The 26,939-nt window shown below is 39.0% G+C and overlaps 1 protein-coding gene across 1 annotated transcript; it reads right to left on the minus strand.

Annotated features, from left to right (window-relative positions):
* Window positions 1-858: 858 nt before the first annotated feature.
* MCHR2 (melanin concentrating hormone receptor 2) lies at window positions 859-26,939 on the minus strand. The gene is made up of 8 exons (XM_062608133.1): window positions 26,925-26,939; window positions 23,049-23,149; window positions 18,408-18,428; window positions 15,316-15,504; window positions 7,058-7,252; window positions 2,389-2,507; window positions 2,197-2,233; window positions 859-1,240 (listed from the first exon to the last, which is right to left on the minus strand). Exons 1-8 carry the CDS (start codon window positions 26,937-26,939, stop codon window positions 859-861), a joined length of 1,059 nt encoding a protein of 352 aa, XP_062464117.1.

The raw sequence follows: 26,939 nt of genomic DNA on the forward strand, positions 1-26,939 counted from the left end.
TCAACATTAAAACTGTGAACATCTTGCAAGAACATCAGATGGGTTTCAACATTTTTTTTTTCCCCACCTAAGGTCCTACTGTATTGCTGATTACATCACCTACTAGAAATCTGTAAATTAATTGTTGACAACAAGTAGGCATTCTTCTACCCCACTTGAAATGAGTGGGAGTGCGTCCTGGGAAAGCACCAAGTTACCCTCAGCACTCATAGTGAGACTAACAGCAGGCTCTTTCAGGACTGAGCACCTTTCTCAGACTTGTCTTGCAAGCAGAGATTTTGAGAAAAGAGAAGCAGAGAAACATACAGTTCCTTTCAAAACTCAAGTTTAATAATTTCCGATGATGCACACTGTGAATTCACTTGTTTGCAAGAATATGTACAAAGGTTAATTCAAAAGTAGTTTTCCTCTGAAAGGGCCTTTATGTCTCTCCCCTGACTTTAATAGCTGCAGAAGTGAGTGCCAGATGAGACAGCTGTAGATAGGGTAAAAATCAATAGTTACCCTCTTCTGAGTCATCAGTAACTAAGACTCTTTTGGCCATTAACTTACAGTTTCCATGACTTCACACACAGTGTCAGATCCTAAAAGCCTGCCACAATCATTCTGTTACTACTGAAGGACTACAGCTTTTCTAAAACTCCACTTTTGTCTCGATACATTTGGTTCATCTCTGTGCAAATCATCATTAAAAAAAGGCAATGGCATAGTAACAAAGAACATTTTGTAGAGAATCTCTCCTCAAGGAGTTCTAACATGTCAAAGAATGGTACAGATCCTCTTACATCAGCTCAACAATTCCAGCAACAAAGCCATTTCTGAGTTACACTTTCATGAAAGTAGTGAAATCAGGCCTATCTACTGCACCTGAAAAAATCTATACATATATAATGCACTTTTCCTGGGAGAAAACCCTTCTATCAAAAACTTGACTGTGTTTACAATGCCATTGACATCTTGGTCTGTCATCCTGACTTCCACTTTTGTGCATCGCCAGAGACGCTTCTGGGAGTTCCCACTAAGCAGGATGTAGAGAAAGGGATTAATTCTGCTGCTGGCATAGCTGAGGCAGATGGAGATGTAGTAGCTCACGTAGAAGGTCAGGGTTGGCTGAGAAACCTGAAGATTCATGAGCTGGATTACATGGAATGGGGCAGCGCTTACCACAAACGCGCTGACGAGAGCAAGCACCATCTTAGTGAGGCTCAGGATTCTTTGCCTGGGGATACTGGTGGTGTAACTGCAAAACAAATAAAAGAAGGTTTCCTAGCATGGAAAATGAAGATGGGAAAATGATGGCATGGATTGAGTTTACTAAAGAATGGCTGTTATTTGAGACCAAATAACAGTGCAAGTAAAGGTCAGCTCTCAACAACTTCATATATTTTTATTGGTTGTACATTATTTTTTCTTCTGATTATTTTGCTGAATTTAATTCTATGCCACATACAGGAGCCACTTGAGAATAGTTTACATGTATTTGATGAAATACTGGCAATTATTTTCATTAAGAATGTTTACTCCTTTTCAGCATGAGAGCTTTATAGCTTTGCATTCTTTTTCATCTCTAACTACATCTTTTTTTCATCAATAACTACATCTAACATCTGGAAATAGCCACTTAAAACACAACAAGGGGGTTGGAACTAGATGGTCTTAAGATCCTTTCCAACCCTAACTATGATTCTATGATTCTATGATTATGAGCTTAAAGGAGACTTAGAGCAAAGAAGAAAATGATACTCCTGACTGAGAAATTAGAAACTACACTAAAATGGAAATCAATTTCCTTTTTGACAGAAGATTGGTACAAGCAGAAGAACTGCTGTCACAGAAATTGGGGAACTGTATTTCATCTGTTCATGTGCCAATTTTCTTTTATTGCTGGATTTCCCCAAGCTGCCAACAGTGGCTAGGGATCCTTGTGGGGCCTGGAGTCCCCTTTCCGCAGATGGGCAGTGCAGCCTGGAGACACTCAACCTGCAGCTCCCTGGGGCATAGCAGCTCGCATCAGACTGGGCACCCATGTTCTCCCTGAGTTTCCCAATCCCTGAACTGAGGCCTTGGAGCCATGAGACCCAGATAACCTGCCGCAGCCAGAAGTACAGGGTTGAGTTGTGCCCTTTTGTCGTCCTCAGATAAACCGAGAACTTCAGCCGCAACTTTCTCCACAATGTTTCCTTTTTTCTAAGTTACCTTGCTTCTTCCCTGAATCCCATACCCAGTTTGTCTCCTGGGAACATAACACAGTGTCTGAAGCACTGAATGTTATGTAATGCAGTGTCTAACTGTTGCTTTAGGATTGTTCTTTTTGTCCTGTTACATATAAAACCTACACCAGTCTGAGCACAGAATGTGATATAGGAAGAAGCATGAATAATACTTTACCTTCCTGCTTGCTTTTTTGTTGGTATGTTTCCCATGTGTAACATAAAATTAAAATATAGCAAATAAATATCAGTGGTAAAGGAAAAAAGAAAGTTGTTATAGTAAGACAAAGTGTATACCTGAAAAATAAAATGTAAGAGGAACAAACAAGATTATTACACAAATACAATCACATAAACGTAAAAGAAATATAAATGTCATTTTTCATAAAATGGTCTCTGATTTGCAATTCTTGATTAGAGATACATGGAGCTTGTTTTAGATAGCAGCAAGCACCTAGAACTGCAAGTACTTGTAAGTATTAAGGCCGTGTTTAGCACTTATAGAATCATAGAATCATAGAATAGTTCTTGGAATATGGTTGACTACAAAAGGAAAACTACAAAGGATACTTCTCAGCTTTCCAAATTCTTTCTGTGTGCACTTTTTCCCGCACCTGGGTAATTAGTGAAAATTATTGCAAACATTTATGCAGGACATAGTCTGTTTAGCCCCTGATATTTTGCTTGTCATATAGTAGACCAGTATATCATCTTCTGAGCACAGTTTTTTCTACCGTTCTTGCACTGCTAGTGTAATCTAATTGACACCATCTTTCCTAGCTGATGTGTTGTTACAGTTCAAGATATTTTACTTTTATTTAGTCTTTATCAGGCAAGATTCCATCAAAGAAGGAAATTAGATTGTTATAATTTGTTCCTGACAAATAGACATCAATTTTCTTATTGCTTTACAGATTGACATCTTGATAATTTGTTAAACTTTCTGGTTATTGACACTCATTGTGTTTTAAACTGTCTACCTGGTCATGCCATCTGAGAGAGGATGGACTAGACTGAATTCCCAACATTCTTTCAAATCTGTTTTTCTCCTATGTTCTTTGATTTTGTTCAGGCTATTAGGGGCTCATGTCCTTCACAAGTTCTTGAAAATAATCAGTCATATTTCAGGGGTTGTTTTTACTCATACCTTACATCTTCAGTAGTGATTTTCATTGATCTTTGCTGACATGAAAATAGTTAACTTCTGAACTGCTACACATTTTTTCTTTTTTTGGTGCTCTGGAGTTAGAATTAATTCCATTAAAAATCTGGTTGTGATTCAAATGGAGGGGGCAATGAGAAGGGAAGCTGGAACAAAAAAGGCTCAAATACACTCTTATTGGCTTTGCATTAACAAGTGGTACAAATGACTAGTGAAAATCTGTAGAGTGAAGTACTTGGTGCTTAGGGCATGATGCACTACACCCATGTTAGGGGGTTTATCTTAGAACTTTCTCTAATTGCACCCTGTGAGGACTGAGTACACAACAGTGATTTGAGTCCATTCATTGATTTTCTGGAGCACTTTTTCCATTCTGATTTCACCTGAAAAGAATACAGATCACATGATCTGAGACTGCTGAATATGTGACCTCAAGTGTCGTTGGAAATGTGACTCTCCAGGGCAGCCTTGGATGCAGCGATCATGAGATGCTCGAATTTGAGATCCTCAGGACAGTGAGAAGAGCATGCAGCAAGCTCACTGCCCTGGACTTCAAAAGAGCAGACTTTGGCCTCTTCAGAAACCTGCTTAGCAAGGTTCCATGGGATATAGCCCTAGAGGGCACTGGTGCCTAAGACTGTTGGTTGATATTCAAGGATCACCTGCTACAGGCTCAGGAGTGTTGCATCCCAACCAGAAGGAAGTGCAGCAGGAGGGCCAGGAGACCTCCTTGGGTGGATAAGGAGCTGCTGAGGAAAATTCAAATGAAAAAAGAGGCTTATAATAAGTGGAAGCAAGGACAGGTGGCATGGGAAGAGTACAGGGATGTCATCCAGGAAGCTAGGGACCAAGTTAGGAAAGCTAAGGCCCACTTAGAAGTAAACTTAGCTAGAGGTATTAAAGATAATAGGAAGGGATTCTACAAGTACATGGCAAATAAAAAACAGACTGGGGAGAACGTAGGCCCCCTCAGGAAGCTCTCAGGAGAACTGGCTACATGGGATTTGGAGAAGGCTGAGGTTCTGAATGACTTCTTTGCCTCAGTCTTCACTGGCAAAGGCTCTGACCAAACCACCCAAGTCTTGGAAGGCAGATGCAGGGACTGTGAGAATGAAGACCTTGCGCCCACTGTAGGAGAGGAACTGGTTCGAGACCATCTTAAAAATCTGAATGTGCACAAGTCCATGGGTCCTGATGAAATCCATCCGCAGGTCCTGAAGGAGCTGGTGAATGAAGTTGTGAAGCCGCTGGACATAATATTTGAGAAATCATGGCAGTCGGGTGAGGTTCCCAATGACTGGAAAAAGGGAAATATAACCCCCATTTTCAAGAAGGGGAAAATGGATGACCCAGGGAATTACAGACCAGTCAGTCTCACCTCTGTGCCTGGCAAAATCTTGGAGCAGATTCTCCTGGAAGGCATGCTAAGGCACATGAAAAACAACAAGGTGCTTGGTGACAGCCAGCATGGCTTCATTAAGGGGAAATCCTGCCTGACCAATTGGGTGGCCTTCTATGGTGGGGCTATGGAACCGATGGACAGGGGTAGAGCAGTTGATGTCATCTACCTGGACTTGTATAAAGCGTTCGACACTGTCCCACACAACATCCTTGTTTCTAAATTGGAGTGACATCAATTTGATAGGTGGACCACTCAGTGGATAAAGAACTGGCTGGATGGCCGCACACAAAGAGTTGTGGTCAATGGCTCAATGTCCGGCTGGAGACCAGTAACAAGTGGTGTCCCTCAGGGATCGGTGTTGGGACCGGTCTTGTTTAACATCTTTGTCGCTGACATGGACAGTGGAATTGAGTGCACCCTCAGCAAGTTTGCCAATGACACCAAGATATGTGGTTTGCTTGATACCCTGGAGGGAAGGAATGCCATTCAGAGAGACCTGGACACACTTGTGAGGTGGGCTGATGCCAACCTCATGAAGCTTAACCATGACAAGTACAAGGTCCTACACCTGGGTGGGATCAATCCCAGGCACAGCTACAGGTTGGGAAGAGAAGAGATTCTGAGCAGCCCTGTGGAGAATGACTTGGATGTGTTGGTTGATGAGAAAATGAACATGGGCCAGCAGTGTGCTCTTGCAGCCCAGAAAGCCAGCTGTATCCTGGGCTGCATCAAAAAGAGCGTGACCAGCAGGTTGAAAGAGGTGATCCTGCCCCTCTACTCTGCCCTTGTGAGACGCCACCTGGAGTATTGTGTGCAGTTCTGGTGCCCTCAACATACAAAGGACATGGGACTGTTGGAACAAGTCCAGAGAAGGGCCACGAGTATGATCAGGGGATTGGAGCACCTCCTGTATGAAGACAGGCTGAGGAAGTTGGAGCTGCTCAGCCTGGAGAAGAGAAGGCTGTGTGGAGACCTCCTAGCAGCCTTCCAGCATCTGAAGGGGGCCTATAGGGATGCTGGAGAGGGACTCTTCATTAGAGACTGTAGTGATAGGACAAGGGGTAATGGGTTAAAGCTTAAACAGGGGAAGTTTAGATTGGATATAAGAAGGAAATTCTTTCCTGTTAGGGTGGTGAGGTATTGGAATGGGTTGCCCAGGGAGGTTGTGAATGCTCCATCCCTGGCAGTGTTCAAGACCAGGTTGGATGAGGCCTTGGGTGATATGATTTAGTGTAAGGTGTCCCTGCCCACAGCAGGGGGGTTGGAACTTTATGATCTTAAGGTCCTTTCCAACCCTAACTATTCTAATTGGAGACAATTGGGATACTCACCCCAAAAATACCATCCTTATCCAAATGAACGTGCTAATTTAAGACCACCTAGTATCAGCCAAAAGTTACTCTCTGTTACATAAGGTTTCTAAAATTTTCTTTCATGTCCCTTGTTAGTCATCACCAACAAGCTAGCTTGAATTCAAGTATTTTTTTCATTCCATACTAATAAAAACCAAATTTTCTGTTCATGGCAGGCCAAGTGAATAATGCATCAAAAGATAGGATTTTCTGTAATTACTTTCTAAAATGGGAATGGACAACAGCAACAAAAACATTCTAGAAAGCAACCACTTCTCCAAACCACTCTTCTGCTTTAGTGTAGTCGACTGGATGTTCTTGCTTTGGAAAATGATTGTTTGGTGGTAGGTCCTTTGCGTGATTTGTAGCCAGATTAGCTGTGGAAGTGTTCAAGGCCAGGTTAGATGGGGTTTTGAGCAACCTTGTCTAGTGAAAGGCGTCCCTGCCTGTAGCAGGGGGATTGGAACTGGATATTAAGGTCTCTTCTAACCCAAACCATTCTATGATTATATGTTTCTAAGTAGGCAGACATCTGTTTGGCCATGAGATACTGGAAAGCCATATCTGCAAACTGAAGAGTGTTTAATCTCTTCTTTGATCTATATCTTCCAAACATGACAGTCTGCCAGGTCAGAAAGGGCAATGAGTTTTCACTTGCAAACCGGTTACCTAAATGCAGCAAGAGAAGCAGATGTCCTTATCTGTTACATTTGTTATGGGAGCTATCTTGCTGAACTTTGTCATGCTGGGGCTGCCCCTATATTACCAATACAAACTGGTCTAATGATCAGAATGATATAAGGCTCAGCTTCCACCTTTAATTCTATTTTATTCTATTCCATCCGTCTGCCTGTCAGGGATGTTAAAGACAAAACGGGCGGTATCTTCAACATCAGCTGAAGATGTGATACCCTTCACTTTGAAAACTTACCAGAGAACATCATCAGGTGAGGTTAAATCAAAAGCACAACTTTCCAAACCATCTTTGAACTTGATTACTTTTGAGTACACCCACACAGGGAACATCAGAATAAGTGACATCACACATAAACGTAAATTGACTTGAATTGTCTTTGATCTTGTTCTCAGATTGGTTAGACGAAATGGCTGGACAAGAGCGAGGTACCTGTAAAACAAGGTAACAGAGAAATAGAACAGAAAAAAGTATGAAATATCAAGGTTAAAATTGTTGACCGCAAAAGAACAATTCTAAGAATAACCATTGAAAAGGAAGGAAACTGCATTTTTTAAAAGGTTGTCTAGTACAATGTGTCAGAATGGTTTTTATTCGAGCAATTCCCTTAACATTCAACAGGTGTTGTTATAATTGATTATGCTTTCTGTCACAACATTATTTAATTAATATGATAAGAGTTTTTAACAAATTATAGTAGACTAGCGTGTAGGAAATAAATCTTAAAAATTCAGACATACAAAAATTAGTGACATCTGTAGTCATTGCCACCCAGACTGAAGGTGATGAGTCCTATGGCTCTGCCTTGGCCCCATGTCCACCAACTCATTCTCTATGACAGGGAAAAGGACAGGTGGAAGAACTAAACCTCTGGCAGCAGGAGCTGGTGTGTGAGTGGGGAGCCATAATCTTGAAGAGAAATGGGGGAGATGTAACTTATGGAAAAAAACTCAGTTCATCCATTTATCAGTCTCTAATTCTTCAATTAATGACAAGCAAAACAGCTAAGTTAAAGCTCTGAATGTCAACAGTTTACCCAAAAAAGGAGGGAGGAAGCTTTCAGGCTTTTATTTATTTTTCTTTTTTCAATATCTATTTTATCACCAGCCTTTAGAAAATGGATTATAGATTTCATTCTGCCCTCTTCAACTGTATCACACAAGCCTTTTTTCATGTAAAAGGTTGGAAGAGATTTAAATAGTAGCAGTGGAACACAGCTCTCCTATGTGAGTTAGATTGACTCAGTTTCTGCAAACTCTGAGTCATAGCCACAGAAATCTTCTGAAATGGTAATTTTCAAAAATTAACTGAAAATGAATGACTTGCTAGCTGCTATGAGCAAGGCAAATTACTCTGAATTTAAACAACACTTGGAAATAATTTTCTTGGTGACTGACCATTAACAACTTCTCTACCAAATTCTATCTTCCAGACTTCATGTCAGGGTACTTAAAACCTATACAACTGGAAAGGATAAAACTGAGAAATATTTAAATACTGGTGAATTTTTGACTGAATTTTAGTTCTTGTAGAGCAGAAAAGAAATGACAGCTCAACAAAACAAAACAGTCCACGCTAGTGTGACATGAATGTTAAGATGGTTTCAGGTACTGCCTAGAAAGCACCGTTATTCTAAAGGGTTATTATCTACGTGTGGAATTCCATGGTGCTTGTGCTCAGCTTATATAAGAAAGCTGATCTGAAAAGTAGATCATTCTTGCAGAAGACTCTTTTCCCCAGACACAACCATTTTTGGTGTGTCCTGAATATGTGCCATTAAACAGGCACCAACATAAGTGACTAATTATCACTCTTAACCTACATGAGATCTAGAAAACACTCTAACAATGAACTATTTATGCAGAAAAAACCACAATAGAAGGAACAGTCTTCATAAAAATGTGATTCCTTCTTAAAAGTACTTAATGAAAGAAAACCAGGTGTAGATAGGTCCACTAGCCTGTGAGAACAAGGTGTCTGCAGCACCTCACTTGCTTGGTATTGTTGCCCTTGTGCCAATGAAGATCAGGAACTGTTGCATAAGATCAAGAAAGATTCATATTTCATGTTTTATTAGCTTATTTTCATTCTTACTTGAATATGAGTAGGAAATAGATTTCTTTAATTATTCAAGCTTTGCAACAATCAAGTTCTTTTCCTTAAATAATGTTAAAGTAATGGCCATTATTGCTAGAATCGGCAAAAGGCTTTTCTGGCATAAGTTATCTTAAAAAGCTTTCTCTAATTTCATGCAGTTTTTCTCAGTCCTCATGATAGTCACAGAAAGAACAGAAATCCCCTCCATTTGCAATGGTAGAGCTACTTTGTTCCATTCTTGGTACAGCTACCTCTCCTGTTTCACTGGCTGCCTCATGGAAATAGCTTCTGACATCGATACTGCTTACAGGATCTGCGTAATAGAGAGTAATTTACAGGCTTCTCAGGTTCTTAAAACTTGTGATTACTACTGCTTTCCACAAAATTTGGCCTCTTAGTCTCCATGTAAGCGCACTGTACTATGTATACTTTGAGCTTGCTTTCATTTTTTTAGGTGGTGCAAACAACAACATCTCTATGCAAAGGGAGCAATACTGCAACTCTTTTTTAAAGGGGCAGCAGATATGTTTCCAAAGTAAGAATGCTGAAGACAGTTGCAGTGGACATTACGAACTGTGAATAAACTGTTAATTAAACAAAGTATTTGTCAGAAAATTGAAGTGTGTAAGATGGAAATAGGATATGTCAGGGATGTGCAAGAAAGTGACATGAGTAAGAAGTGTGCCTAACCAGGCCCCTCTCTTACCACTGGCTGCAAGGAAGGTGACAGGACAGGATGTTTCATCCTGTGCTGTGCTCTTCATACACCCTGTGAATCACCTTTTAGATATGTCTACTGCCTGCTGTTAATGAGAGACTGAACTTTAGCTGGTGCTTACAGTTGGATGATACGAAAGGTCCTTAATGCTTTCATATGCTCCTCCTTAGCAGAAAGGTTTCAGTGAGATCCTCTTTTTGTTTCAATTTGCTTAAGCTCACAAGGTACCTAACCATAAAAACATTGATTATTTGCTCTTTCATGAAGAGTCTAGAACTGTATATTACACAAAGGTTTTTGAGACAGGTTCACATGCACAGAGATTTATTAGAAGAGTTTGTAGCTGATGGAATATTAAGGGAAAAATCAAAATGAAAGGAGAAAGAGAAGCGATGGGGGAGCTTCAGACAAGCATCCTTCTCTGGGTCCACTAATATCAACGAGAAGCTTTGACCACAGGGTAGGAAAAGGGAGGGGAAGAAGGGGTGATTCTCACGCTGGTGGCAGTTACTTCCCATGAGAACCCACTGTAACAATGCTGTTGGGTTTGCAGGTGCAGGGCTGGGAGGATAACTGTGAGATCCACAGCGTGGGAACAAGGGGAAAGGGCTGACCCAGAGGTTCTGGGAAAGGCTGCCACGGTGGCTTGGGTGATTGTGCACAGAGCTGCCAACAGAAAGCCAGCTACAGAGCCTCAGAGAGAGGGCTGTTAGCATGTAAAGGGCTGAAGTTCTTAAGGCACCATGTGACATGTGACTTAGCGGGTGATACTGCCTTTGCCCAAAGGACCAGAGCGCAACGCAGCTCAAAACTTATCAACAGTGAATGTAACTCATTCTGATAGCAGCTGCAGTCTACTGGCTATGGACTAATGCAGTTTGTAATAAAACTAACTGCATTAATAGTCATTGAAGATCATTAAGGGAAGGAATGGTGCGTGCAATGGAACTTTCTAGGCACTAAATCCACACCTTCCAGCTCCAGAAGTGCCTGTCACTGCCTACGTGCTGGCTCGTTTTGTAGACAGTGTTTTCCTGGATACACAGCTGAATTTTCACAGGATTCTCCCAAAAGAAAAGCATAGTTTACTAATGATGCCTTAAAATCTGGCCTGTACAGAAGTGTATTTCCCTAAGTATTGTTAGATGAGTTTCCACACTTTCTTTCACACTTTGTGTTTTCACACAATTATTTTTCTGGATATTTTCATACAAAGATATGTTAATATAAAGGATAATTTACCTGGCTTTCTAATTCTGATTTCTAATATTCAGCTCAGCAAAGGAAAAAAAAGTCATTTAATGAATTTAAAGATGCAAGAGAAATAATTAGGGTGGATGGTATGAAGACGCCACCACAAATTCAATTCAACATAAATGATGTTATTTTCTTGATAGAACTTGAACTTATTCCAGCCTGCCAGTATTCTCATTTACCCTTCCCCAGACAGTAAGAAATTAATCTGATCCTAAATACTTATCAAGGATCTCTTGTCTCCATTCTTTTGCAGCAGTGGGTTTCTATTGGTTGTTTCAGTTTGGGTGTAATTTTTAATCTCGCCTATTGTCCAATGATAAAAATTGTGAAATTCCGTGAGTGGTGCATTTGGGAAAATGTGCTGGTCTTCAAAAAAGGGGTAATTTAAGATTCAAACAGAGAGTGGAACTTGAAGGCAGACATGTGCCCTCATCTGACAAAGTAATTCTCAGTAATGAAAGAGTCTTTTATTGGGAAAAGTCTGAAGAATATTTATCTGAAACAAACAATGGGAGAGTCTGAGCTGCATCTTTGACACAGAGAGCTGGAGAAGGAGGCAGTGATGGAGCCTGCAGAGCTCTCAAAAAGTTCAAGGCATAGAGTGCCTGTTACCCATGCCTATTGCAACATTTCTTTCTGCCTTTCTGCCAGACTTGCTGTTATGATGCTGCCTGGAGCAACATCTGTGAGACCAGCTACCATCATAGTGCATGGTATGATTGTGAAGGCCAAGGTAACACTTTAAAAGAGAAAGTATTTAATGAGATTTTATAAGGCTTTTACGTTTTCCTTTGGCTAAGGTGCTTGTGACTGCATGTGAAGTAAAGCAAAGAGAGATAGAAAAATGAGTATGAAGAATGAGTAAATGGATTAGTCCATGGCAAATCCAGTGGTTCTGGTTTTAAATAACTGAAAGCCCATGACTTCCATAGAGATATGGCCCCACCTTACCAGTGATACTGCCTTGGTAAATTTTAATTTCTTAGAGCAGCATTACAACAATGGGCAAACCAGGACACATTTTCTCATGCCTGTCAGTCTTTGCTGCTGCAAACACTTGGAACACCTGACTGTTTCTTCTCAGCTGTCACAGAGCTACTTACTCCAGATTTATCTTCCCAGCTTCATTTCTCCATTTATGTGGCTGAGGCCTTAAAGGGATAGGCTGAATAAATGTTTATGCAAGCCTCAAAATTGACTGGTACCCTATGTAACTCTCAGATTTCAGGAGCTTGCTCAGGGTCCTTTTCCCATGCACAGAGGCGCTTTGGAAACAAGATATTCACAAAAAGCGGTTATTTCTTGGCTATTACAGTAGGCAACAGACAGCTAGGACTAACAAGATCCTAGGCTAAGTCTTAGTACTCTTATCATTTCTGTATGGCACCCTTGAGTCTTTGCTGTACAGCTGTCAATGGGTGTGAAGTGGCATCTTCAGACTCCCTGATTCTTGTTAGTATTTTATACTACTTTGTGCCAGTGTTTCTCTTCTAGAACCTCTGAACTGCTGTCTCCACCTCAGAAATCTGTCTCTGGCTTTGATGTACCTTAACTTTCTTAGCATACATGGATCTAGTGTAGGTATTTTTGCACTGCTTAATATTTAGCAACTTTCTGAGGGGGCCGAGATAAGTTTAGATAGTGTGCCATACCAAAAGTACACCTTGGATCACAGGTAACCAAACCCCTGTCAAAAAGATCGCGCTTTTTCTTTTAACAAAAGTTTGTAGGAGTAGTCAGCAGCAGGTACATTCTATAAGAAAGGACACAGTGGCATTTTCCTATGACATGTTCCAGTGAATTCATTCTAAAAGGAATGAGATGTGCTTCACAGCATCCTGTCACAGAAAGAAAGTCCAGCATAGGCTTTATCAGCTGCCATCTCTTGTGCCATGAAGGAATAAAGGATGATGTAACTTCTTATTCTGCATCAGTTATTCAGAATGTGTAATTCTTGGCTATCTTTTAAAAATGTCATAGACAAAAGTGTTCCTTTGACATTTTAAAGAAGTCACTATCATCACTAATTACAGTGTTAATCTTCAACTAAAGTCAAGTGGCTTATTGGAACGTTCCAAGTAACAACATTTATGTGGGACATTATACTGGGTCCCATCTTTCCATCTTTCCTGTCTTACCAGACACAGCAACACAACATAAAAGTGTATCAACATTTGGGCTTGAGGAGTTGCTATCTGCACAGTACACAGTTCTGATTTCACTTATGCCAGATTTGCATCCTAATATTTTTGTTGACTGCTACAGCTAAACCCAGGACAAACAGACAGATTTACTCTTCATGTACATGGGGGATTAGGATTGTCTTCTGTGTGTGCCCATGTTCGTACTCGCCTAAGGAACTGGTGTTAGGAGCTGCTTCTTATGAAAGTTTCTTTTAACCAACAAGCAAAAGTTGTACTACCAATTTTTCATTGAAATATAATTTATGTAATGTCTGCCTAAAAATGAATCTGCATTAAAAATATACGTTTAATGTTAGTTTAGGAAACTTTTTCAGAAATGTTAATATATATACTCAACTTGCATAGTTTTTACAGCGCTCTTTTTTAATTTTTTAATTTTTTTTTAATTAATTTTTTTTTTTTAATTTCATATGGAAATGAGTAATGAAAAGCAAACTTTTATACATTGTACTCCTCATAAATTTACCCCTAAAGCTCCATGGAGAGAACAGCTGGGTTTTGCCACTTCTTAAGATCTTATAAGGAAATCGGATTCACAAAAAAAAAAAAAAGCTGAAATAATAAAGTCTCTATTGGACCATTGCATGACATAGTTCACTCCCATAATGAAGCAGAGGATTTATAGGAATAAACCCACCATTCAGCAATATGACAGATATTAATTTGCATGTGGTAGTTATTTTATTCAGCTTAGGCTCCTTTTGGAAGTGGCTTCCCAGGTCTGACCAGTTCCTGTCTTCCTTTAGAAGTGCTTCTTTGTTTTGAGATATGTGAAAGAGAACACAAAGTTGTCCAATGTTGCAGTAGGCATAACTTTTACTAAGGTATAATTATGTTTCTTGCTTTTATTGCAAATGTGAGATGATTTTACAGTCAAAGAAAGCCTGATAAACTCTGCTGATTTTTTGCAAAATATCTGGTTTAATCTTTTCTCTTAATGAAAGGCGGCTTCAGAGGTGCTTTACTGAAATTATCAAACAATAAACAGTCAGGGAGCTTGTCACCTGAAAAATCTTTGTCTCTCTTGGCTACCGTGTCATAATTTGTATTAGCAGATATTAGGTATTGGTATTAGGAGAGAAGCAATTTGAAGAGCTTTATGTAGGCAAGTGTATTTGAGATGGAAAAACTTGCCTCAAAATAGAAAAGAAAGTACAGGCTTTACCTTAAAAAAAAACCCAACAAAACACATGTCCATGTTAAGACATGGCTTTAGCTGGGACATAAACTATTTTTTATACCAGGTTTTGACATTCTGCCTTAATCCGTGCTGTCTTTTGCATGAAAATTTTTCTCTAAGCAGAAATAGTAAAGGTACCGCTAAGTGTAAATTCTTCAGGAATATAAGAAAAGGCTTTCATTTGTCACATTACTCATATGCAAATATTAGAAGAGAGCTTTAAAAATTAAACTACAAAGGAACTGATAATTTCTTGACTCTTTTTTAATTTCATGTCAATGAAATAAGACTTCTAATATTACGGCTCTTTATGATTGCCATAATTCATCTGTTTCAAAATTGTTTATAACTTGCAATTTCTTCTTTCTGCTTGCTGATAATTTTTCTCTCCCTCTTTTTAGTGGCAACGTTTCACTTCCATGGAAGCATGCTGTCTTGTATGGTACAAGTTCAATAGCAAGTGTCCTTCCCATCGACTCTGTCTATTAAGCCTAGATTCTTCTTAATGACTGACCAGTGTCTTATGCTATGCAGGATAGTTTGTCTTTTTTCCTTCATGCTCTTTCTGACTTATAAAAGAAGACATCTTTGGATCAAAGTAGACTTTTCTTTCCTGAATTCGACTTTTTTCTTTAAGATCAAGAACATACAGAAGCTGTTTTTAAAATCTGTAGTTATGATAAAAGCTAAAACTTTTGTCATACTCCTAATGAATTTTAACAATGATTTTAACAAATAACAGATACAGTAGGTTTCTGCAGTCTGTTTGGAAGCCATTTTTTAATCTGAAATGTGAATGGTTAAACCAAATCTTGGTTTAGTGACATTAAGCCTTTATTAGAAGTTTTGTCTCTAAAGATAAGCCTCACAGTAGTAGCACTGTTACCTCCACAAACATCAGAAAAAGATTCTTCCAGTTTTCAAAAAATCATCAACCATGACTGATGATATTTCTCTTTTTTGAGTTACTACAGCTTTGTATAAACACAATCAGATATCATTGCCCTGGATTATAGAATGAAAATGTGAAACCACATACCTGTCCAAACTCATTGCTGTCATAATGGCACTACATGTAAACTGGTTACACGTGTCCAGGGAGGTAATGATGGCGCAAAGAGGGCTGCCAAAAACCCACTCGCCTCCACGTGCCCACTGGTGAGTGAGAAAGGGCATGCCAATGATATTAACCAAATCTGCATTAGCTAGATTGCAGATGTAGATATCTGTATAGTTTTCTTCTGGGTTCTGAAATAAATTGGAAGACATGAAGATGATTACTTGACATATCTACTATACTGTTGGTAAAGCAGACTTCAAAACTGAACTCCACACAAATAAGTACACTGTCAGAACCACTATTTCAGAGTCTGGGGAAGTTTGTCAACCCAAAGATATTTCAAACTAAATATTTTAGGCTCAAGAAAAGTATATTGTTTTCCATAATTTTGCTTTCCAGTGAGGTTGAATGGTTATTTATTTTATTAACAACAGCACAATTATTCATATTCTCCTTTGAAAACTATAAAGTGTTCAAAATAAACACAGGTCTGAGGGACATAGGAACTCTAGAAATGTAAGCCTAGCATAAATAAGAGGAGCGATCAGAGCCTTCTTGCAGTGCAGCTGACCCAAGGCTGAATCTTGCTGAAAGATGCAGACAGGGGATTCTTGAATGCTGAAGGTAGAAATGGAACTGCTGAAAGAGGAATGATCCACTGGGAAAAGAATTAGCATGCAATGAAATATTCAAAGACAGTCTTGTGAGGTTTATACATACATACAAAAGGAGTGCAACTGATTTAAAACTGCATGCAGAGTCTTCATCTAAGTACTGGAGTTTGGCTTTGCTAGTTTCATAATGTCTATATTGCATAGCTTTTGTGTGATATACGTGTGTTTCTAGTTTCCTTTGCCAAAAAGTAATCCTTATCTTAGTACATCCCCTGATTTAGGCTTGGACAAATGTCATACATGCAGATGAAAGAATTCCTGACTTTAAATTGCCTTCCTCTATACAAAGTCAGGAAAGGAGTATAAAGCATCTTTGAAAAGCACTGATATTTACAAAATATTTTTTAATTGCAGGGCTTTATTAAAAAGGTCCTTATTTACAGTCTCCATATAGAAATCACCCTACCTATGATCACTTACAGACTGTCTAGTCTAAGCTATTTGTCTATGCTCCCCCTCAGTATCTCTAATCAAGTTTTTTTCCAGTCTACTACAACGTACCAGTTTATTTGTCATTCTTACTGGAAGGCACCTAAGAACCTGCAGCTGGAAGAACTCCACCTGGCCACCCTTGGACCACATTCAGAATTCCAGCACTACGGCCATCATTTCCTAAAAGGACCTGTGTGAGAAGAGTTCTTAATGTCATATTTTCCATGTTGCCTTCACTGCATGCTTCAAGATATGAAATAACTATGTTTCTAAAGAAACAGATTTAAGCTAGAGGGAATGAGCCAGATGAAAATATTCTTTTCAAACATTTTGAATAAATTACAAAGTATGATTCACTGTCATCTGGTTATGATACTGAAACCAAAACCAGACATCCATAAAGTATATCTGCTGGCACTAATGACTGGAGCTTGTGGAGAAAATGACGCATGTGTGACCTTTTTCTCCAGTGCCTTCAGCTTTGTGAACACTGAAGGATGCAAAACCTCCAGGAAAAGAGAAGCCTCAGACTGTGTTTCCTGCAAGGTGTCAAATAACACCATTATGCTTAAACACACAGGTTTCAAAGCATCTGGAAACTGCCTGTACATGTAGTTTTACAAAAAAAGTTTAATTGGTCCTTTTCTGCTTCATTTTATTCACATATACAGGATAAATCACACTTTATTGGAAACTACTTCTGGACTCAGTATGAGAACCTCATTGAAACTTGCACACTTTATGCTTGTTGGGTATAATCCCAGCAGACAACTAAGCACCACACAGCTGCTTGCTCACTCCTCTCTCCCCACCGCCCCACAGGATGGGGAAGAGAATTTGAATTTGAGATATGAACAGTTCATTAACATAACATAAAATAAAATACTACTACTACTACTAACTTTTAATGAAAAGGAAAATAACAAGAGAGAGAAATAAAACCCAAGAAAACCAAGTGGTACAAGTGAAAACAGTTACCATGAACCAACTGATGCCTAGCCAGTCCCTGAGCAGTGGCCCCCTTGCCAACCTTCCCCCGAGCTTATTGCTGAGCATGACACCATATGGTCTGGGATATCCCTTTGGTCAGCTGGGGTCAGCTGTCCCTGCTGTGTCCCCTCACAACTCCTTGTGCACCCCCAGGCTATTCACTGCCATGGTGCTATGAGGAGGCCTTGGCTTTCTGTAGGACTGCTCAGCAATAACAAAAACATCCACAAATCCAAAACTTCCCCCCAAAACATATCCCTCAAACACAGAATTAGAAGAACACACTTGTTTGCTCTGAACTTCACCAGACCTTTCCATGGTTTGTTTACTGCATTACAAGAGCAGAATATTTTAATGGATTGGGATTTTAATTATCCCAATCTACTAAAAAAAGAAGTGTTGAGCAGCATGACAACATAATAATCTATATACTGTCTGTCATTCCAGTAACAACACCAAGGAACCTGACAATTGCATAACATGTTGTCATCAGTCTTTATTTATCCCCATTGACTGCATTATGTGCTGTCATCAGAATTTATTTATACCCTCCTGGACAGAGAGTCTTCATTAACTAAAAGCTTAAGTGTTAGTTTGGACATGTTGGTCAAAACCAAGATTATTTATAGGCATCACACATTTAAAAACACGAGCACATACCTTTTCTTCAAATAGAAAAGGATAAAATGGTATTTTTTCTGGGATATGTCTGCAGTGGCAAGTACAACCAGCTTTAAAGTCATCCTCCCACCTAGACCTCTCCTTCCCTACAAAATCTAACCATCTGCAACAAACCAGATTGTCTTGGAGGAAGCTTTTTAAAATTTCCATCTCTGACATTAACCACAGTCCACTTTCCTTCCGCTCTCACTTGGAGTTTACCTAGATCCTTGGTTCCTAACAAGACCATGTCCAACAGCATCTGTCCTGTACCTACTTGACCCTATTTTGTAGTACTTTTGTGCTGGTAAGTATGTAATGTGCTTCCTCTTGGATCTTTTCTGTGCATGTAATTTTCTCATAGTAGCTGAAAAAACATCTCAATACTTATCAGGAAAGAGTTATCTTTTTTCCTTTTAATTGAGGGTGGGATTCTTTTATGCTAATTTTCTCAGTTTGAAATTTAGACCTCTAATGCCTCCTAGTGTTCTTGGCTTCTACAATCTCTGCAGAGAAATAGAACTCTGGGAGAAGTTTATCATGACAAAGACAATAGGTATTACACTCAGTAGTGCTTCTCTATGGAGGCACCCTGATGACTCACTTGGGGAATCAAAGTTATGCTGAAAAATATTTGGCTCACATCTGTACAATTAGATAAGGCTTTAGCAGTAGCAGTCAATTTTTCTCCTTCTTGGTAGCTGGTGCAGTGCTGTGTTTTGACTTCCAGCCTGGGAGCAGTCCTGTGGATACCGATGTTTTCGGTTGTTGCTAAGTGATGTTTACCCTGACCAAGGACTTTGTGAGGCTCATGCTCTGCCAGGGAGGAGGGGAAGCTGGGAGGGAGCGGAGACTGGACGCCTGACCTAGGCTAGCCAAGGAGGTACTCCTAACACAGCGCTGCACCAGCTACCAAGAAGGAGAAAAAATGACTGCTACTGCTAAACCCAGGACAAATGTTTAGCATTAGATTAGCAATGCTACAAAAGTTTATCCAAAATATCCTGGTCCAAAAATATATGGCTGTTTAACTGAATCTCACAGTCAAGGCAGACAACATCACTTAGAAACATGTATCAGTTGCTGTGCCAGCTGTCATCATGGGAAGTCCCACATCTCTAACATTAGCTTGTTTTTGTTTTATTTCTGAAACAGATCTAAAACAGAATCATAGAAACCAGAGCAAACTGACAGCATGCTGTCGCAGTGCAACAACACTTAGCTCCCTATCTCAGCGATGAATAAAGAACAGAAGAGCTGAGATACTTTGTAGGGCACTAAGTATGTTTTTTAACGCGGGGTTTTCTTTTGCTAGATTTAGGAAAAGCAGGAACCCAAGATTGGAAGAGATAACCCTTGTCATAGAATTAAGTTGTTGGTTGTTGCAGGCAACAAGAGCAGAAAAGGCATCCTTATAACAGAGAAATTTCAATGCAGAAATAATCATTCTATTTCCATTACTCCTACTGAAGGCTACCACAAGACATCACTGTTCTGGGAGGGTATAAATCACCATCCAGTTAACAACCTTTAATACGTCCTCACTGCAGTCTACCCAGTTGCTCTTATACCAGTTTTGGCCTTTAGTTTAAACAGCTCTTTACCCTTTCTGCTGTATTTGATCCTGATTTACAGAGAGCAAGCATACACTTCTGGGTCTTTTTTTTTTTTATTTTTTTTAAACAAATCTAAGTGAATTTTCATAGTTCTCTATTATTCTGGTTCTAGAAATTGTTCTTTTCTTTTCTTATTCCAGACTGAATATCTCATATTTCCTGGAAACAGCTGGTGAGAGTTGCATTTCAGGCCCTTCAAAATGGTCTGAGTTTGTATTTTCATGCCTGGAGAATGTCATTGGCATTTCCCTCTTTTCCCTGGAAGGGCAGAGCCTTACATGTATTACATCTGTGTGTGCTTCTCATGCAGCTTTAGCCTTTGACAGACCACAGCAATCCCAGGAGCTTTTCCTCTGTTGTTTTCTAACTGACAGCAGTGTTTCCTATTTATAAAAAAATACTAATAAGAAAAAATTCCATGGCTTTGTGCTATTAAATGTTATTTCTATTGCTTTAGTCCCTCCTTTAGTCTTCATCTGGTTCTTTCTGTATGATAGTCTCATACTCCTTCACATCAGCCACATTTCCCCAGTGTATGTTATTAGGAATATTATTGACACACTCCTACACTTTGCCCCAGGTCTTTGAAGGAAAATACGAAATCTGGCCAGCCCCATAATCAGTCCCTCAAAGTTCCATGTTAATCTATTTACTTCTGAAAATCTTTTCAGGAAACTGGTTTGTCATCAACACCACCTAGGAGCATCCACACTTTACCAATTTTTTTTTTCATGTTATAATTCTTGAACTTACTGTATTGTTCTTTTTCTGACTTAATAATTCCCAAGAAGACAGCATATAAAAACTGATAACATAAAATCTCTGATCTGGATAGAGCAGCTGCGCATAGTGTTTTCAAAAATTTTCTGCAGCTGACTCTATATTCAGTTGTAAATACACCCTCTCCAGCTGAGGACTCAGAATGCAAGTAATAAGTGTTGCCACACATATCTGCAATCTCTATTTTAGGACATGCTATTTTACCACTTACCATTAGTTAACTTAATAAAAATCAGGTTACTCTGAAAAGAAATACTCGTAAATAATTGAAATTGTATTTGATGCCCTTTTCTCTTCTGTAACATGCTTTTTCTTCAAAATATAAAGTCAGGATAATGGAGCTAATTGGGGTTGTCTGGATTGCATTTTCTGCCTCCATAAAACACCAGCCATTCTCCCAGCAGCTGCCCACCAAAGTCAGTATTTACATGAAAAATAAAGTTTACATGAAATACTTGCTAACAGAACCACAGTTTTAAGGACCAGTTTTTCTGGGTTGCTGGTATGAAAGTTATTGGTTACTTATGGCTGACATTGAACCCTTGCCGCATTTTCTTCATCATTTTCATTTTAATTAAACAGCAGCGTATCTCAACTCTTATTACTCCCTACGGATGAAATCCATTCATACAAGGAGGGCCAGCCAAAAGTCATTGAGTTAGTAATTTTTACATTAAATCTCACTGCATAGGCATATATTACATGTAAGTTCAATAGGCTATTTAGTTATTTTTCTCTGAGTAAATTGCAGATTATACCAGTTTAGTTCAAACTTTAAAATGTTTGTCCTCAGCTGGCAGACTTGCAAACAAATTTGTGGAACTGAAATTCCAAGGTTTGTTCTTTATCATCTTCTACCATGAGTAAAGCATTTGCTACTGGAAAGTGAATAACTTTCTACTTAGAGAGATAATCTATCTTATTTCTCTCTTAAAAGAACTCTGTAATGCAAAAAAATTAAAAAGCATTAATTTTAATGAAATGAGAAAATATGATCAAGACACCTCTCTGAAGCAGAGCCATTGAGCAGAATCCAATCTATCTAGAGGACGAGATTCTGATATGGCTATTTTTCAAAATGTTGCTGCATTTTAAATGTACATTTATTTACAGAATCTGAGGCTTGTGGCTGACTTTTTTAGTGTTGGTAACTACCACACTAACTTTTTAATACACTATTTAAATTCTTTTCCTGCGTACTAATGCTCATGCCCATGAATTTGAATGCTTATAATTTTCTCAAGCAAACACAGTTTAAACTATATTCTTTTTTTTTTTCCCCAAGTCATTGTTTGTGTCTATTCCCACTGTCTCTCATATTTTTATTTCAGTTAGACAAAGGCTTTTCACCAGGGTAAAAAAAAAATAATCTTTGCTCCATGTCAGTTTCCTTCCATTCTATTATTTTAAAGACTCTATAACTAATTTTCAGAAACTCAAGGATTTCTTTTTTCCTTTCCATTCATTCATACATTTAAAAATTCATATTGCCCTTATGTTCACTTCAGACATATTGTTTCCACATTTGTTCCCTCCGCATTCAGAATGTGAGCTACAATGTTCTTGAGTGTACCAAGCACTAGATTTCTGGTAGTTTCAAGGGAAGTTTACTAAAGCTCAGAGGCCGACAGACACTTAATACTGCATTGTCCTTTGGAAATCTTCCCTTTAAAAGCACAATATGTAGGGCTGGAATCCACCTATTAATCCTTGTAGAGTGCCATGCATATCAGCCTTATGCTGTCATAATTCTTTATGCTAAATTTACACCTCAGATAAAAGACACCTTTTCAAGATACATGCGTATGGATTTAGAGTTTGAGGTAGCATCAGCTATTTTTTATTTTATATATGCATATATAAATATATAAAAATATCTTGTTCAAATTAAGAGACTAAAAGGTATTTTCTTGCATAAACAATGTTGTGTCTGAATTTATGGCCCCCAATACCTCAGCAACTTCAGTAGTTTTACCTTGTCAGAATACATCAAAAATGTTTTGAGATATTAATTCCTGCCATGTAAGAATCCTGGACCAGCACGAAGGCTGTTTCCAGAAGGAAGGTAATGCTGCAAAAAGCAGTGAATTCTAGGATGTTGCTGTAAAAGGCAGAAATAATGAGGTAGAGGAACAGTTTTCAAAGGAGAAAAAGACTATATTTCAACTGATCAAAGAATTTTGTAAAACATTACAATGCCAGGCAGGTACCATAACTAAACTTCAAAGGTTAGTCTAGCTTTTACATATGCTAATGGGAAGATTGCTGCCAATTGTAACAGAAACTAGGGAAGAAGGCATGTATTTCAGTTTCCTTGAGTATGTTTGAAGTCACTCATGCACTGAAGTGCTATCTCATAGAGGCAAAGGCTAAGAAGACATAAATTACTGCTATCTATATTCATGATTCAATTTGTTTTAATGAGAAGTAAATGTCAATGACTAAACAGAGCATGAAAGACTTGCTATCCTTGTCTGTGTTGGGCAATTACTTCTTTCATGCAGTCATAATTTATATTTTTAACAGTAAATCTTATTGAAAAATGTATTTGATTCCATACCTTACTATTGTGAACACAATGAGGATATTTCCAACTAAACCTGTTGAACAGATAATCCCAGTCAGAGAGGGAAGGATGACTGTCTCTGTGGCACCAATCACCTGCTAATGGTGCCATCCACTCCAAGATCTGTTAAACAAGCCTGGTGTACCATTCTGATAGGAAGGCTGAAATTCACTCATTCTTCAATGACTTTAGGACTCAATTCTGTAATAGAAAGAGAAAATAAATTATTTGTGGACTAATAATTTGAATATCATTAGTTAAGTCTGGTATCTAAGTGTTCATCACTTTAATGATCATCTGAATTTCATAAAACCTTCCACCCCAAGATCTTGTACATTCAGAATTGTACATAAAAGACCTGGATGGTATTATTTTCAAAATTAAATCTGTGATATAATAAGTCTGTTACAATTTAAACAAGTTTTTAATCATCAAAGATACACCATTTTAGTCTCACAGTGTTTATTCTACTCTCAAAAGGTGAACTGTCTGCTTTTTCTTACGGCTGAGGTGGTCCCAGCAGACAAGAAGTTGAACCACAAGCCACAGATTTGCCCTTGCAGGCACAATGGCATCCAGTGCTGCACCAGACAGTGCATTTCAGTAAATACAGTATCTTAAAGCAAAATTGCAGCCTGGGATGAAGCAGAAAATCCCTTTATATACACATTTGAGAATAAAATCACCCTTTTAACAGATCTTAGTCTTTACTAGGTGATGATGAGCTGCCGCTTTTCAACAGTATCAAATTAACAGGGTTATGCTGTTCAAGACACAAGGAAGGCAGTGAGTAATAAATATTTAATTTACTTCCCGTAATCAGGGGGTTCAGGAAGCTACCAGAAATAGGAAAATGTAATGAAAATAAAATGCAAAAAATACAAAGAGGGAGGTAATTTTTACACATGCATAATGCACAAAGACCACCAAAACCTCTACAAACTTATTGCTTCATAACAAAGATATGACATAGAAAAGTATCTTTTGGTGTTGAAATACCATTTGTTCTGTATGAAACCTGAGTGAATCACATATGATCACAAACACAGTTACTTACATTGGTGAAGACAAAATAAATCCAGCTACGACAATGAAAACAATTTCTCTTCACAAATATACTCGAAGCCACGCCTTACTAAGACATTTATAAAATACATTACAGGTACGATTTTTGCATATATTATAACAAAACCACATACTTTTCAAGAATTAAAAAAGTAGGAAACCCAGAAGTTGTTCTGTTATTAGTATAACTTCACATTCCTAATGAATGATTGATGCAATGGTCATTTAATAATAAAAAGCTACAGTGGGCTAAAAAGAAAATTGTGCCTTTTTTAGTGCTTAGCTTCTGAGAAGTAAATAAGTGCTAGTTTGTCTGTAAAAAGGGCAGATGAGATTTTTTGCAGCCAATAAAAGGTCACAGAAACCAGCTGCACATAAATTCACCATGACAGTGAATTTTATTTAAAAAAAACCCACACCCCAAATGCTGAGAAGAGAGGAAGTTTGCTCCTTGGTGGCTTAAGAACCAGAGAAGAAAGATTTAGAACAAGAAACAGAGCTTCTTCTGGAGGCCTGGATCAAAGTGGCTAGTGAAACTCAGTGAAGATTTGCACAGGGTAGTTGTGACTCTTAATGAGTGTCTTTTAAGAATTCTCCAGTATATATCAAACAGTTACACTACTGAAGTGTTTATACAAGTTGTCTAATTTACATTCTTGTATATAGATGTGTTTCTTATTAAATATCTGTTACTAAGCAGTTCAGACACTTAAATAGAATTTTCACTCTGAATTTATTCCTCCTCAAAACTGCCAGGGACTATTACAGGAATAAGTACATAGTGACCCTGATTTGTTTTTTAGCAACATGACACACTTTTACTAGAGGCAGAAGAGTGGTTTCTTTTAATTGTTGTATTCTGAAGAAATAATTATTGGCAACTGCTTAAACAACAAAAAAATATATTTTTTTCATTCAATTCATAATTTTTCATTCAATTCCATCCAGTTACAAACTGAATCTTAGTTGGAGGAAGTCAGCTGTAGAATTTGGCTACTACTTGACTTAGTTTTGGTGTCATTTATGACTATTATCACTTTCTCTGGTGGCTTTGACGTGCTCAGATTCAGTAGGAAGGGCATTTTCTCATCTTGCCATTGCAAAGTTCAGCAGTTTGGTAGCCATTTTAATATTAACGTGGGATGATTTGTGTCAGAAGCTTATCTTGTTTAGTTTGGGAAAGGCATCGTTTATCTCATTGCTTTTTGATCCTTTGTTTTGCCCTATTCTCTGTTGCCTTTATTCTAGAAACACTAGAAGATGTGGATTTAATTCTTTCTTCTGCCTCTGATTGATTCTGTGCCCAACCTCAGGCATGTTTCCTATATCCTTTGTTGCTCTGCTAATCCATCTGCAAAATACAGACACTTTTAAATTTTACTTATGCCTTAGTAAAGTAACAAAAGGTCCAGTGACATATCAAGGATGAGGGGGTCATTAAGAGCAGCCAACATGGCTTTACCAAGGGGAAGTCATGTTTGATCAACCTTATAGCCTTCTATGAGCAAGTAACTAGGTGGCTGGATGATGGTAGTGCGGTCAATGTGGTTTTTCTTGATTTCAGTAAGGCATTTGATACTGTCTCCCACAGCATCCTCATAGACAAGCTAAGGAAATGTGGGCTTGATGATCAGGTAGTGAGGTGGATCAAGAACTGGTTGGAAGGAAGAAGGCAGAGAGTTGTTGTCAATGGGGCAGAATCTAGCTGGAGGTCTGTGACTAGTGCAGTCCCTCAGGGGTCGGTGCTGGGACCAGTGCTGTTTAATATTTTCATCAACGACCTGGATGAGGGAACTGAATGTACCCTCAGCAAGTTTGCTGATGATACTAAACTGGGAGGAGTGGCTGACACACCAGAGGGCTGTGTTGCCATTCAGCGAGACCTGGACAGGCTGGAGAGCTGGGCGGAGAGGAACTTGATGAAATTCAACAAGGGCAAGTGTAGAGTCTTGCATTTGGGGAAGAACAACCCCATGTACCAGTACAGGTTGGGGGCTGACCTGCTGGACAGTAGTGAAGGGGAAAGGGACCTGGGGGTCCTGGTGGATAGGAGGATGACCATGAGCCAGCAGTGTGCCCTTATGGCCAAGAAGGCCAATGGCATCCTAGGGTGCATTAGAAAGGGTGTGGTTAGTAGGTCAAGAGAGGTTCTCCTCCCCCTCTACTCTGCCTTGGTGAGGCCACATCTGGAATATTGTGTCCAGTTCTGGGCCCCACAGTTCAAGAAGGACAGAGAATTGCCTGAAAGAGTCCAGCGCAGAGCTACAAAGATGATTAAGGGAGTGGAACATCTCTCTTATGAGGAGAGGCTGAGGGAGCTGGGACTCTTTAGCTTGGAGAAGAGGAGACTGAGGGGTGACCTCATCAATGTTTACAAATCTGTAAAGGGTGAGTGTCAGGATGATGGAGCTAGGTTTTTTCCAGTGATGTCCAGTGATAGGACAAGGGGCAATGGGTGTAAACTGGAGCATAGGAGGTTCCATGTGAACATCAGGAAAAATTTCTTTACTGTGAGAGTGACAGAGCACTGGAACGGGTTGCCCAGGGGGGTTGTGGAGTCTCCTACGTTGGAGATATTCAAGGCCCACCTGGACAAGTTCCTGTGTGATGTACTCTAGGTTACCCTGCTCTGCAGGAGGGTTGGACTAGATGATTTTTTGAGGTCCCTTCCAACCCTTAGGATTCTGTGATTCTGTGATAAGTTACATGGCAAGGGGTAATTGTTTAAGCCATCAAAGTGAATAGCAGCTGTGGAATGGGTCAATTTAACTTGCTGACACAAGTGTGAGAGAAATACCAGCTTACCTGTGGATCAATCAT

This window comes from Pezoporus occidentalis, unplaced genomic scaffold (genome assembly GCF_034315485.1).
Source record: "Pezoporus occidentalis ecotype Australia unplaced genomic scaffold, CSIRO_AGI_Poc_V1 ctg13, whole genome shotgun sequence".
In the NCBI taxonomy this organism is placed as follows: Eukaryota; Metazoa; Chordata; class Aves; order Psittaciformes; family Psittacidae; genus Pezoporus; species Pezoporus occidentalis.

Bases quoted from the DNA above. Each gene is read 5' to 3' on its own strand.
- MCHR2 (XM_062608133.1), bottom strand. The intron at 15,505-18,407 runs ATACTTACCAGC...AGAAAACTATAC, and splicing joins TCCAAGAGGAAGCACATTAC to AGATATCTACATCTGCAATC. The intron at 2,234-2,388 runs GTAAAGTATTAT...TTATGTTCCCAG, and splicing joins ACAAAAAAGCAAGCAGGAAG to GAGACAAACTGGGTATGGGA.